The sequence below is a fragment of the Gobio gobio genome (assembly GCF_949357685.1).
Source record: "Gobio gobio genome assembly, chromosome: 6".
NCBI lineage: Eukaryota > Metazoa > Chordata > Actinopteri > Cypriniformes > Gobionidae > Gobio > Gobio gobio.
The window spans coordinates 49,748,993-49,763,389 of record NC_137102.1 but is presented as its reverse complement, the minus strand read 5'-3'; the positions used below and the strand labels follow the sequence as shown (position 1 = coordinate 49,763,389).

The 14,397-nt window shown below is 44.2% G+C and overlaps 1 protein-coding gene across 1 annotated transcript in view; it reads right to left on the bottom strand.

Moving 5' to 3' along the window:
• ephb1 (EPH receptor B1) overlaps positions 1–14,397 on the bottom strand; it is a 419,430-nt gene that overhangs the window by 274,512 nt on the left and 130,521 nt on the right. Inside the window, exon 2 of the mRNA XM_079818972.1 lies at positions 12,754–12,818. Coding sequence (XP_079675098.1) covers positions 12,754–12,818 — 65 coding nt within the window. The remainder of the gene's footprint in view (positions 1–12,753; positions 12,819–14,397) is intronic.

Sequence of the window (14,397 nt, the reverse complement as noted above, 5' to 3'; positions counted from 1 at the left end):
AACTTGTATAACATAAAAAGTTGAAAAATGCTTAACTTATTTTATATTTATTTGTATTTTTGTATTTTGAGTTAAAGCAATGAAAAAAAATGTGTTGTCATAACTTATTGATCATATAATTTTTTACAGTGTACCGACCCCAAACCTTTGAACAGTAGTGTATACAAAAACCCTGATCATATTTTAAGGATGTCTAGATATTTTAACAGAAAAACGAAAACGGCAAGCAAAAGGCTTCCAGAGTGAGAACGAGTGTGTGAGATTAGAAAAGAAAGGGGGGGAAATGAAAGATGAATAAAGAGGGAATGGAACGAAGGGCATCTGAAAAGCTGCAGGCACATGGACGGCTGTGATTGAGCAAAGAGAAAACAGCAAAAGATAGTGACCGTCCTTGTTTAGCTTGTCAGAGAGAGGGATGGAGGGCTAAATTGCTTTCAGAAGAACAGAAGAGCAAAAATGCTGGGTAGACTTCAATTAAGGCCTTTTTTTAATCTACCACACACACACACACAACAAAGTCTTTTTTTTTACTACAGCAGCCAAGGCTTCTCAATTGGTACATCCAGAGAAACCACTGAAGGGAATCATGAGGCACAGAGACAGAGAAAGAAAGACCGATAGGAAATAAATCTTGTATGGCTCGGAATGTAATGCATGTATGTTGTTGTTGTTGTTGTTTACTTTTTAGTCATTTTTGGAGCTTGACCACATCAATGCTTTAAATTGATCGGGGGAAAAATATAAAATTTTCTCCTTTTGTGTTTCCTTGTTGAAAAAACAGTAGAGCTTAAACAGTAGAGCATGACACTAGCAATGCCAAGGCCATGGGTTTAACTACCAGGGAGTTTATATAGCCACCGCAGGAACTTTCCCCAGGAACTAGGGACTTTGGGGTGGTACTCTGCGTGTTTCGACTGGAGGAACCAGGCTCTAAATTAAGTTCCGGGTAAAAATTTCGCCCTCAAAACGTCCCTGCTCGCCAGGTAGTACTTTATCAAAAGCTGCGTTTCCACCGCGGGAACTTTCTCCAGGAACTAGGGACTTTGGGGTGGTACTCGGTGTGTTTTGAACGCAGGAACCAGGGTCTAAATAAAGTTCCAGGTAAAAATGTCCCCCTCAAAACGGCCCTGCTCGCGAGGCAGTACTCAAAGTTGAGGAACTCGGGGGTGGGACTTGAACATGCTGATTGGTTCACGCAGCATTTTATTTCAACCTAAAAGACTGTTGCAGTGTGTGCAGTAAGAATTGTTGGCTATTCGAATCAACAATGGAGTTAAAAAAACTAAACAATGGATCGATGACGAGGTCCAGGCTTTATTAAGCTTATATGTGGAGGATGAAATCCAGTGGGCTCTGGAAAGTCCTGCACAGTCCGACGTCACCGGACTAATCTTCACGATACTTTAGGCTGTGATGGAATCGCACACAGTTCAGGAGGCCAGGGTGGCGCAAACAGTTCAGGAGGCCAGGGAGGCCAGGGCGGCGCAAACAGTTCAGGAGGCCAGGGTGGCGCACACAGTTCAGGAGGCCAGGGCGGCGCACACAGTTCAGGAGGCCAGGGCGGCGCACACAGTTCAGGAGGCCAGGGCGGCGCACACAGTTCAGGAGGCCAGGGCGGCGCACACAGTTCAGGAGGCCAGGGCGGCACACACAGTTCAGGAGGCCAGGGAGGCTAGGGCGGCGCACACAGTTCAGGAGGTCAGGGTGGCGCACACAGTTCAGGAGGCCAGGGAGGCTAGGGCGGCGCACACAGTTCAGGAGGCCAGGGCGGCGCACACAGTTCAGGAGGCCAGGGCGGCGCACACAGTTCAGGAGGCCAGGGCGGCGCACACAGTTCAGGAGGCCAGGGCGGCACACACAGTTCAGGAGGCCAGGGCGGCGCACACAGTTCAGGAGGCCAGGGAGGCTAGGGCGGCGCACACAGTTCAGGAGGCCAGGGCGGCACACACAGTTCAGGAGGCCAGGGCGGCGCACACAGTTCAGGAGGCCAGGGCGGCGCACACAGTTCAGGAGGCCAGGGAGGCTAGGGCGGCGCACACAGTTCAGGAGGCCAGGGCGGCACACACAGTTCAGGAGGCCAGGGCGGCGCACACAGTTCAGGAGGCCAGGGCGGCACACACAGTTCAGGAGGCCAGGGAGGCTAGGGCGGCGCACACAGTTCAGGAGGCCAGGGCGGCACACACAGTTCAGGAGGCCAGGGCGGCGCACACAGTTCAGGAGGCCAGGGCGGCGCACACAGTTCAGGAGGCCAGGGAGGCTAGGGCGGCGCACACAGTTCAGGAGGCCAGGGCGGCACACACAGTTCAGGAGGCCAGGGAGGCTAGGGCGGCGCACACAGTTCAGGAGGCCAGGGCGGCGCACACAGTTCAGGAGGCCAGGGTGGTGCACACAGTTCAGGAGGCCAGGGCGGCGCACACAGTTCAGGAGGCCAGGGAGGCCAGGGCGGCGCACACAGTTCAGGAGGCCAGGGCAGCACAAACAGTTCAGGAGGCCAGGGAGGCGCACACAGTTCAGGAGGCCAGGGCGGCGCACACAGTTCAGGAGGCCAGGGCGGCGCACACAGTTCAGGAGGCCAGGGCGGCGCACACAGTTCAGGAGGCCAGGGTGGTGCACACAGTTCAGGAGGCCAGGGCGGCGCACACAGTTCAGGAGGCCAGGGCGGCGCACACAGTTCAGGAGGCCAGGGTGGTGCACACAGTTCAGGAGGCCAGGGCGGCGCACACAGTTCAGGAGGCCAGGGCGGCGCACACAGTTCAGGAGGCCAGGGCGGCGCACACAGTTCAGGAGGCCAGGGTGGTGCACACAGTTCAGGAGGCCAGGGCGGCGCACACAGTTCAGGAGGCCAGGGCAGCACAAACAGTTCAGGAGGCCAGGGAGGCGCACACAGTTCAGGAGGCCAGGGCGGTGCACACAGTTCAGGAGGCCAGGGCGGCGCACACAGTTCAGGAGGCCAGGGAGGCTAGGGCGGCGCACACAGTTCAGGAGGCCAGGGCGGCACACACAGTTCAGGAGGCCAGGGCGGCGCACACAGTTCAGGAGGCCAGGGCAGCACAAACAGTTCAGGAGGCCAGGGCGGCGCACACAGTTCAGGAGGCCAGGGCGGTGCACACAGTTCAGGAGGCCAGGGCGGTGCACACTAGGGATGGGCGATATGGACTTAAAAATTTATCCCGATATTTTCTAGTATTTATTGCGATAACGATATCAATGACGATAAATGTAGTATCATTCCCCATGTTTTTGGATACAAGTGAAAGCTGCATGCATTCTTGCGAGTTTCAGAAAAACAAACAATGATCTAAAGTAAAACGTACATGTCATCAAATAGGCTCCTATAATACATTAAAAAAAAAAATAATAAATATATATATATATATATATATATATATATATATATATATATATATATATATATATATATATATATATATATATATATATATATATATATATATATATATATATATATATATATATATATATATATAAATAAATAAATAATTCATTAATTTTTTTTTATGTCAAATTTCACACCAGCCTTTTCAGAAATGGAAAAGTTGCAGATATAATTGTCTTCTGTAAAGGTGCAGGTAATGTTTAAATAGTGCAACTGTGCTGAAAAACATCAGACCATACAAACAATAATAATTAAAATCAATGACAAGTTTTACATGTAAACCGATTCTGTATTTATTCATACATGGTGCAAAAAGTGGTAAAAATAGCAGAAACCGCAAAAGTAATTATCCCAAAAATGTCTTCAGATTACAAAAAAGTTGAAAATAATGATTTAATGATAGAACTTCAGTAATTTGAGTTGATAAGATAATAATACCACGAATTCTTCTACTAATAAAAATAAACTGCACTAAGGAATATTGAGCTTCTGAGTTCATGAATATTAATCACGTTGTCAGCGCTCATTCTAACCGATTTGCTGAAATCAAAACAGGCACAGTAATAGGTGCACACGCCAGCCAATGAGATTCCCGTTTGTGCATTCGTTTCTTCCTGTTCACGAAAGGCTGAATAATTCCAAATAAACGCTATTATTTTACAGGAAAATACAACAAAGGATATTGTTTACATGTAGCACGTCAATTCTGTGTTGTGTACGACTCTCTCGCTCTCTCTTTGAGTGTGTGTGAAACACTGAGCGCTCTCAGTCGCGCGCCTCACACTAGTGTTTACTGTGCGTCAAATGCACTGCGCATTCATTGAGATGAACTGAAATAGTGTGCTTTACCGATCGATTGAGACAGAATCTCTTAAGCGCTCAGTCCAAGTGCTCAGCGAGTGAAAATACATCTGTATGTACAGGTTCAGATTGCCCTCAGGTAGCCCCTCGTTTAGTTATGAACTCTTCCGCCATAGTTGTTTTCGCTCTGCACGTGAGATGCGGATTCAGTGCCGCCGCTCCCATTGCGCGGCACTTAGGGCACCGAGTGGTGCGGGGGCACCACAAGAAAATTCTCTCTCCAACCCCCGTTCAGCTATACAAATTGACGAACGCAGCCACCATAAAGTAACCGCTTTAAGCATCAAGAGACGGCCAGCGTTGGCACGGTGCGGATGGGTCGCGCTATCAACTAGGCTTTATCGTTATTATCGCGGGAAGTCAAATTCTTATCGTGGGGAGAATTTTTACCGGTATATCGCAAACGATAAGATATCGCCCATCCCTAGTGCACACAGTTCAGGAGGCCAGGGTGGTGCACACAGTTCAGGAGGCAAAAGAGAACCATTAAACCATTAAATCTTACCAACTCCAAACATTTGCTTGGTAGCACAAGTCACTTTGAATTAAAGTCTCTTTTGCTAAAAGTTTTTAAGCTAAAACAATGCCAACACAAATAAGACAATTTCTAGGTTTGTAGATTGTAGGGTACAAACACACATCCACATACACACAGACACTGTCCCCTGGCTAAATTTGTTAAACAAATTCACATTGTGACTGTCATAAACACCCAGCAGCGCTGCTCCTGTTGCATTATGGGGCAACAAAAAGAGTCTGAATCAAAGTGACAACTAAGAGTCTTTCACGTGACACAGCCAGAGCAATTAATTCAGATATGGAGTGAGTGTCCACTTTCCCTTCCAAATCACCCAGGCTCCATGTGATCGATACGTTCGCACATGCTAAAGTACGATTGCTGTGACAGCAGAAAGGGAAATCAAGCTATGGCGCATACATCATATAATCAAGAGCATCTCTCTAAGTCTCCTGGGAGCATTATACACACACATACACAGACTGGTGTGATGAATTAAATATGGGCTGCTGAAGAAGCAGCCGACCTCTGACCTCTGGGTGAGGGACGGGGCAAGCAGGAATGAAAGGTAATCGCAGAGACAGAGGGGAACAATCGGCCATTCGAGCTCAAGATGCGTGCGTGAGCCTTTTTAGCAGGAGTGGCCGGCTGAGGTCTGTGAGAAATGAGGGATTTTAGGGATTTCTTTAAGAGAAAAAGAGGGGGGCTAATGGAAAGCAAGACGTATTAGAGAAAAACTGATGCGGGTTTGCTAGAGGGGCAGCTGTGAGAATTCGCCAAATGGTGTGAATGAATCGTGAAAGCAATCAATAGTGCGTGTGAAGGACGAGTAGGGTTAAACCTTCCCATGTGACCCCAAAGAGAGAATGAAGTGACGAGAAAAGAGCAGAAGACTAAGAAAAAACTGAATGAATAGCAAGACAAAAAACAAATCTCACAATATATAGTCCAAAAGAATTTTTTTTTAAAAACTATGACCGCCCCCCGAATAATGATTATTAATTATTAATAATGTTGATTATTATTATAACTATAATAATCATAATAATACATTTTAAATGTATTATATCATCTTTATAATAACAAAATATACATTATCTGAAGTAAATATAACCACAACAATAATAATAACAACAATAATACATAAATATAATTCATGCATTATTAACTTATAATTTATCACATAATTCACATAATAATTGAATATACATTATATGAAGTAAATGTAAGTCCATGTAAAACATGCCACCACAAAGTGAAAAGAATAACAATCAATGAAATAAATACAGAATTTATTACATAGAAGAAAATATTTATATATTTAAAAAATATCTGTGATCATATAATGACATGCATCAATGAATGAATGAATGAATGAATGAATGAAATCTGAGTGGCACTTGTTAGAAAAACATGCACCTGATGGATGGATGGATGGATGCAGGGTGCGAACTACGGGGGAGCTAGGGGGAGCTCGGCTCCCGTTATAAGACATGGAAAACGTGATTTGTGTGAAAATAATTTTTTTGGGGGGGTGTTTCAAAAAATATTGACAATGTGTTATTTTGATGTGCAATTTCATTTTTGTGTAATATGACCATTGTGGATTATTATGTGTAAAATTGCAAAAATATACTATTACATTCATGCATGACGGCGATTTAAACCTTTCAAAACCACTTCGATGAAGATAACTATACATGCTATTCTTGTCATGAGCGTCGAGGTGTGGTGGCGCTGCGGTGCAAATTCCACTCATGTTTAGTACAACTCAAAGATTTGTAGAAAGAATATAAATATCCACTTCTTGGATTTCTGGACGAACAGCAAAGGAATCACACCCCAGGCCTCTGTGGTCGATTCTGTGTTAAGGTAAGGCATGTTATTCCCAATTATGTGTTGTGGCTGGGCTGATATAGGTCTGCGTGACTCTCGATGTCTTGAATTGAACGGAGGAATTATGGTATTCTTCTGTAGCCTGACGAGTAACTTAACTGTTGTTCATGTGAACTCAAAGACAGCCGGATGCTTTGTTTATTGGCTATATTTATGGGTGGCTGTTTGTGTCGATAAAGTATAATAGGGTAAATCCTGTATTGTGATTTATACTATAGTGCTTGCATAAAGCAAGTAGTGCATACTTGTAGCTGTTATGTATCTTTGTGATTCCTCTCTTGAGGCACAAGCAAGGACACCCATCCAATTCATCCATCCATCCATCCATCCATGGATGGATGGATTTGACATCATCTGAAGTAAATGTGAGTGGCACTTGTCCATGAAAAACATGCACCAGTTGGATGGATGGATGGACATATTTGACAAAGTGCAAAACATGCCACTACGAAGTGACAAAGTTTAATATTTGGCGTTTGTTCAAATCCTTCACCTTCAGCAACAGCACCAGTGATGCTTGCCTCAGCAAACTGCACTAATTACAGGGAGGAATCCGGCTGTCTGTCACATGATGAGCTAATGGATTTCCTCTCACTAAATTCCCTGTCCATCACTGTCAGACGTGCGTGTCATATACTAGTGTGGGTGTGTGTGGCCTCCGGTGACCATCTGTGGATACTTTTATTATTAATTTTTTATAGCACAGCTGGTCAAATGGGCAGAGAGAGAGAGAGATAGAGGGAGAGAGAGGGGGGGGGGGGGGTGTCCTCCTGCAATCTTTGTATGATTATACTTTCTGTCAAAATATCATGGCTCACTCCAGACAATCGTATTATTTGCCATTGACCATAGTAAATGTGTTGCAAGGAAATGGACATGTTTAACACTGTCCTAACCAGGCATGGCACAAGTATCCAGTTTTTTTCTGTCCTCGAAGGAACAAAATTCCATGAAGCGGCTGAATCACGGCTGATCAGAATGTATTTTCATGTTTCAGAGTAATGTGAAGTGAAATTATTTGAGACCAGTGAGATTTCAGTGTGGGTGGAGCTATGAGCATGACGTTACAGAAGCCGAAACGGCCGCATGTCATGGATGCAGATGGTCAGGACAAAAATGAGCTCACACTAGCTATGGTTTCCATCCAAAGTTGAGAATTTCCATCCAGTGAGCCGAAGAGAACAAAATCGTCACTTCCTGATAAACTGGTGCTCAATATCAATAAGACAAATGGAAGTTGCTGCAGTAGGAGAAGCCACTGCATATAATCATTTTCGTATACGTGACCCTGGACCACAAAACCAGTCATAAGTCGCACGGGTATATTTAATTAAATATAGCGCTTTTAGGCACTCAAAGTGCTTTACATAGAAGGGGGGAATATCCTCATCCACCACCAATGTGCAGCATCCACCTGGATGATGCGGCGGCAGCCATATTGCGCCAGTTTATTGGTGGAGAGACGACAATCGTGTATATATATGAGGATGATTAGGAGGCCATGATGGACAGGGCCAATGGGCAAATTTGGCCAGGATGCCGGGGTTACACCCCTACTCTTTATCGAATGACATCCTGGGATTTTTAATGACCCCAGAGAATCAGGACCTCGGTTTAACGTCTCATCCGAAGGACAGCGCTTGTTACAGTACAGTGTCCCCATCACTATTGGGGCGTTAGGACCCCCTGCTGGCCTCACTAACACCTCTAACAGCAGCAACCTAGTTTTCCCAGTTGGTCTCCCATCCAGGTACTGACCAGGCTCAGCCCTGCTTAGCTTCAGTGGGAAACCAGTCTTGGGCTACATGGTGATATGGCTGCTAGCATATTTGTGGCAATAGCCAACAATGCATTGTATGGGTCAAAATTATTAGGATATTAAGTAAAGAACATGTCCCATGAAGATATTTTGTAAATTGCCTACCGTAAATATATAAAAAATTATTATTAGTAGTAATATGCGTTGCTAAGGACTTCATTTGGACGATTTTAAAGGCGATTTTATCAATATTTCGATTTTTTTTGCACCCTCAGATTCCAGATTTTCAAACAGTTGTAACCCTGGCCAAATATTGTCCTATCCTAACAAACCACACATCAATGGAACTCTTATTTATTCAGCTTTCAGATGGTGTATACATCTCAATTTCAAAAAATGTACCCTTATAGCTGGTTTTGTGGTCCAGGGTCACATATAATAAATGACTTGCACCTCAGAGTGTGCGGACGAAACGCAATAAACACAATCATGTTATCTTGTTTTCGGATGCCTGCTGTTTGTGAACGCAGTCCTGTAAGAGTTCTGGCAGGTAATTATATCGAACCACTTTGACGACAGACCTTGTTCAGGCATTTCAGAATGACCAAAACAACATTTCAAATGCTTTGCAACAAGATTGGTCCGAAGGTTAGTTCAGTTATGCCATCCCATTGCGGAAAGTTACATGACTTTTTTGATGTGTAACTGAGGCCAGCTAGTAGTCGCTGTGCGAGTAAACCTCACTCCTCTGATCTCAAGATTCAAGAGTTTTATTTGTCACATACACAGTTATATACACAATATACAACTGGCAGTGAAATGTAAACAGGTCCGCTCCATGGACAGTGCAAATAACAGTTACAAGAAATTAAATAGAAATAGAATAAAGTTAGAATAAAAAGTATTAACATAAGTAGAATTATAAATAAATCAAGTAAAAGATAAAAATAGGAAATAAGATAAAAATAAAAATATAAAAAATATGTGGATGATAAGTGAGATAAACTGTAGACTTAAAAATAAGTGGTTAACATAAAATATATAATATGTATATATAAAGAAGTATAATGTGCAAGGTTTATTACAGGTTGTTACGCAGTAACAATAGGGACGTAAAGTAAAGTGCAGTGCAATTGCAGTATGTGGATGTTAATGTTGAAAGACCGTATGTTTATGCGTGTGCGGGGGTGAAGTGAGTCACGTGACTGAGTTCAGGAGTCTGATGGCCTGGGGGAAGAAACTCCTCCTGAGTCTTTCAGTCTTTGCCATCAGGCTACGGAAGCGCTTACCAGATGGCAGCAGGGTGAAGTGAGAGTTTGCAGGGTGATTAATGTCTCTGATGATTTTAGTAGCTCTACCTCTGCAGCGTTTGGTGAAGATGTCCTGCAGAGACGGGAGAGCTGAGCCTGAGATGCGCTCGGATAAGCGCACCACTCTTTGCAGGGCTTTGCAGTCGTGACTGGTGCTGTTCCCGTACCACGCTGTGATGCACTGAGTCAGGACACTTTCTATCGCCCCTCGATAGAAAGTTTTCAGGATGGCTGGTGAAACCCTGAATTTCCTCAGCTGGCGCAGGTGGTACAGTCTTTGCCTGGCTTTTTTCACCTGTGTCTGGATGTGTGTAGTCCAGGTCAGATCCTCGGAGATGTTCACACCCAGGTATTTGAAGCTGCTCACTCTCTCTACCGGTGTCCCGCTGATCATGAGAGGGGAGTATGACCGATGCTGTCTCTTCCTGAAGTCCACAATCAGTTCTTTGGTCTTGTTAACATTCAGAGAGAGACAGTTGTCCTGGCACCATGATGTCAGTTGCTCCACTTCGTCCAAGTATGCCGTCTCATTGTTGTTGGAGATGAGACCCAGGACAACAGTATCATCAGCAAACTTGATGATCGAGGTGGAGCTGTGTGTGGACAAACAGTCATGGGTGTAGAGAGAGTAGAGCAGGGGACTCAGCACACAGCCCTGTGGAGCTCCAACACTCAGGGTGATGGAGGTGGAGGTGAACTGGCCTACTCTCACCGCCTGGGGTCTGCCAGTGAGGAAATCTTCAATCCAGAGGCAGAGAGAAGAATTCAGGCCTAGATCCAGGAGTTTGTGTGTTAGCTTAATGGGAACTATGGTGTTAAAGGCTGAGCTATAGTCAATAAATAGCAGCCTGACATAGTTCCCACTTTTGCTGTCGATGTGAGTGAGGCAGGAGTGAAGGACGTGAGAAATGGCATCTTCAGTCGATCTATTGGGACGATAGGCAAACTGAAGAGGGTCCAAAGTGTCAGGAATGGAGGAGCAAATGTTGTTTTTAATGAGTCTCTCAAAGACCTTCATGACTAAAGATGTGAGAGCCACTGGACGATAGTCATTTAGGCAAGAGGGTTTACTGATCTTAGGTACAGGGATGATGGAGGATCGTTTGAAGGAGGTGGGGACAACAGATGTAGCAAGGGACTCGTTGAATATGGATGTAAAGAGCCCTGCGAGCTGATCAGCACAGGACCGCAGAACACGACCTGAAATACCATCCGGCCCAGCAGCTTTCCTGACATCCACACGTTTGAGTGCCCTCCGAACCTCGTCCTCCGAGACAGAGATCACGTGACCGTTGCTGCTCTGAGGGACTCTCTCTGACGCGTCACTCGCCGGAGTCGCGCTGCCGCGATTACCATCAAAGCGAGCGTAGAAAGAGTTTAACTCGTTCACCAGTAACGGATCAGCTCTCACCTCTGCAGAGGATTTAGTTCCAAAAGCACAGATGGTTCTCAGTCCCTGCCACATCCGCCGGGAGTCGTTGAGTTGGAAATGAGATTCCACTCTGTCTTTATAGCGGAGTTTTGCGGCTTTAACGGCGCGCCGGAGAGCGTAACATGAAGCTTTGTACTCCCTCATATCCCCCGTTAGGAGACCGGCATTGTAAGCGGTGGTGCGCGAGTTTACTGCAGTGCGAATTGAACTGTCCACCCACGGTTTCTGATTAGGGAAGGACGTTATAGTTAATGTTTGTGTGGCTTGCTCTGTCAGTGTGTTAATAAAGCAGAGCGCCACTTCTGTGAACTCGCTGACGTCTTCAGAACTCGCGCGGAACATGTCCCAGTCGACGTCATCAAGAGCTGCCTGTAGCGTGATCTCTGAATGGGATGACCAGCGTTTGACTTCCCTCCTCACCGGGGGCTCTTGAACGAGCCTTTGTTTATATTCCGGTGTGAGGAAAATGGCGGCATGGTCCGATTTGCCAAAAGCTGGCTGTGAACGAGCTTTGTAGGCGTTCTTAAACGGAGAGTAGCAATGATCCAGTGTGTTTGCTCCTCGTGTGGGACAGGAGACATGCTGGTGAAAGTTTGGCAATACTTTCTTTAGGTTTGCTTTGTTAAAATCACCCGCGACGATGAAAGCAGCGTCGGGGTGTTTGATTATGAAGCCGCTGGTCACATCATGGAGGGCTTTATCTGCCATGGAGGGCAGATAAAGCCCTCAAGACACACTTTAGCAACTGATGCTAGAGGCTGCGGCTTTAGCCTCCTTGTTAAGAGTGTTAACTCACGCCGGAGACCCGGGTTCGAGGCCTGAACAGAGCGGGGCGAGTAGGGCCTGAGGTGGGGGGGTTACAGATGCGCATCAAGGAATTTATTTGGTAAATCATAGTTTATGCGCATGTCTTCTTAGAATTTATGCGCATCTAGGTGTTTCCATCCCAAAATGCATAAAAATAGGTGGATGGAAACAAAGCCAGTCAGTGTGCTATTATGCAGATATATGTTCACTCGACAACACCATCCAACGGAAACAGTATCACTTTCTACAGAACCTCCATGAAATAATACGGAAAACACTCAGACAGAACAATTTCTTGTGCCTTTTTGAGAGTTCAGTGAAACCTTTATATTTCTCAGCAGGTTCAGCAGTGCTGCGGCTGTCTTTGAGTAGCCCGCTCTCGTCCAGACCATTTAGATGGATTCAGAGGTGCTTTTTTACCTTAAGTGGACCCATTATGTCATTAAGTTCGTCTGAACTGTGGAGTGTAATGCATACGGCGACTGCAATGAGGGTTTTGCTTTGTACCCATCAGCAAGGAGAGAAAGAGGTGTGCGTGTGTGCGTGCGTGCGTGCGTGTGTTAATTTTACTGTTCAGGCACCTGTAGTACAAACATATTTTACGGCGTACTTTAGAGCTAATCTGAAACTATTTAGACCTAGTCTCTCTTTGTCTAGTAAGCTGTTGCTAAAGGGTGAATAGAAGTTGGTTTTGGTTTAATGTGCTTTTCTAAAAATAAAAGACATAGTGTGAGCAGTTCTGTAGGTCATTTATTCATCCAAACACACACTCACCCCTGAAGAAGGGTACGCCGTCCACCCGAGCTCTGCTGTGGCGGTCCGGGTGTCCATTAATGTTTCTGAAAAGCAGAAGAAAAGAAAGACTTGTGAGGAATTTACTCTTACCCCCCAAAACTTTTAGGTTAAAGCTTAGTAAGGCATTGTAATATTCATTAATATTAAATACATTAATGAATATATACCGTATTTATTCAATAAACATGTTTGTGTTATTAAATAAATATATTATTATTATTATTATTATTATTATTATTAAATTAATATAAAAAAATAAAACATATATAATAATAAAAACAAAATAATAATTATTTATTTATTTATTTAATTAATATTTATTAAAAATAATAACGTATACTAATACTACTACTACTAATGATAATGGCAATAATTATTATCATTATTTTATTTAAAAAATATTTAATAATAATAACAACAGTATATTAATAATACTAATACTAATAATTATTATTGTTATAAAAATAATAAATAAACAAACAAACAAATGAATAAATCAGGATTGAAAAGCGCTGCTGCAGTGCCACATTTGCACCCACAATGGCCCTGTGTTTCTGAAGACAGATATAGGATAAGCTGTCTGTGTCCTTTAAGTGGTCAAGCTCTTGTCAGACGTTATCAGTGGAGATATCTTTGACCAGCCAGGAGAATAATCCACACACACACACACACTCCACAAAACACAGATAAGATGGTTGAAAGCGATAGAAAACCTGGAGTGATACCTGACTTTTCCATCAATGACCATCAAAGCACAAGAAACGGTGCCATTTGTGTCCCTCATATAAACTTATTGAGACTCAAAGAATATCTCATGCCAACGTTTACAGACATTTTCCAACAGCATCAGACATGAAAAATTGAGATTTATAGTAACTTTGTTCTATTTTTATTACGTTTTTTTTGCCTCATGAAGATTCATTTTTAGTCTGTCCTCATGCATGTTTCAAATGTCTCCTTCCTTGCTAGATGATAGACAGACAGATAAACAGACAGATAGACAGACAGACAGATGACAGACGGACAGACAGACAGACAGACAGACATACAGATAGACAGACAGACAGATTGACAGACAGACAGATTGACAGACATACAGATAGACAGACAGACAGATTGACAGACAGACTTGACAGACAGACAGACAGACAGACAGACAGACGGACGGACAGACGGACGGACACACATAAGGACAGATAGACAGACAGACGGATGGACAGACATACATACAGACAGACAGATGGATGGACAGACATACAGATAGACAGACAGACAGATAAACAGACAGACAGAAAAACAGACAGATAGACAGACAGACAGATGGAGGGACGGACAGACAGACAGACAGACGTAAGGACAGATATACAGACAGACAGACAGATGGACGGACAGACATATATACAGACAGATAGACAGACAGATGGATGGACGGATAGACGGACAGACAGATAAACAGACAGACAGAAAAACAGACAGATAGACAGACAGACAGACAGATGGACGGACGGACAGACATACATACAGACAGACAGACAGACAGACAGACAGATGGATGGACAGACGGACAGACATACAGATAGACAGACAGACAGATAAACAGACAGACAGACGGACGGACAGACA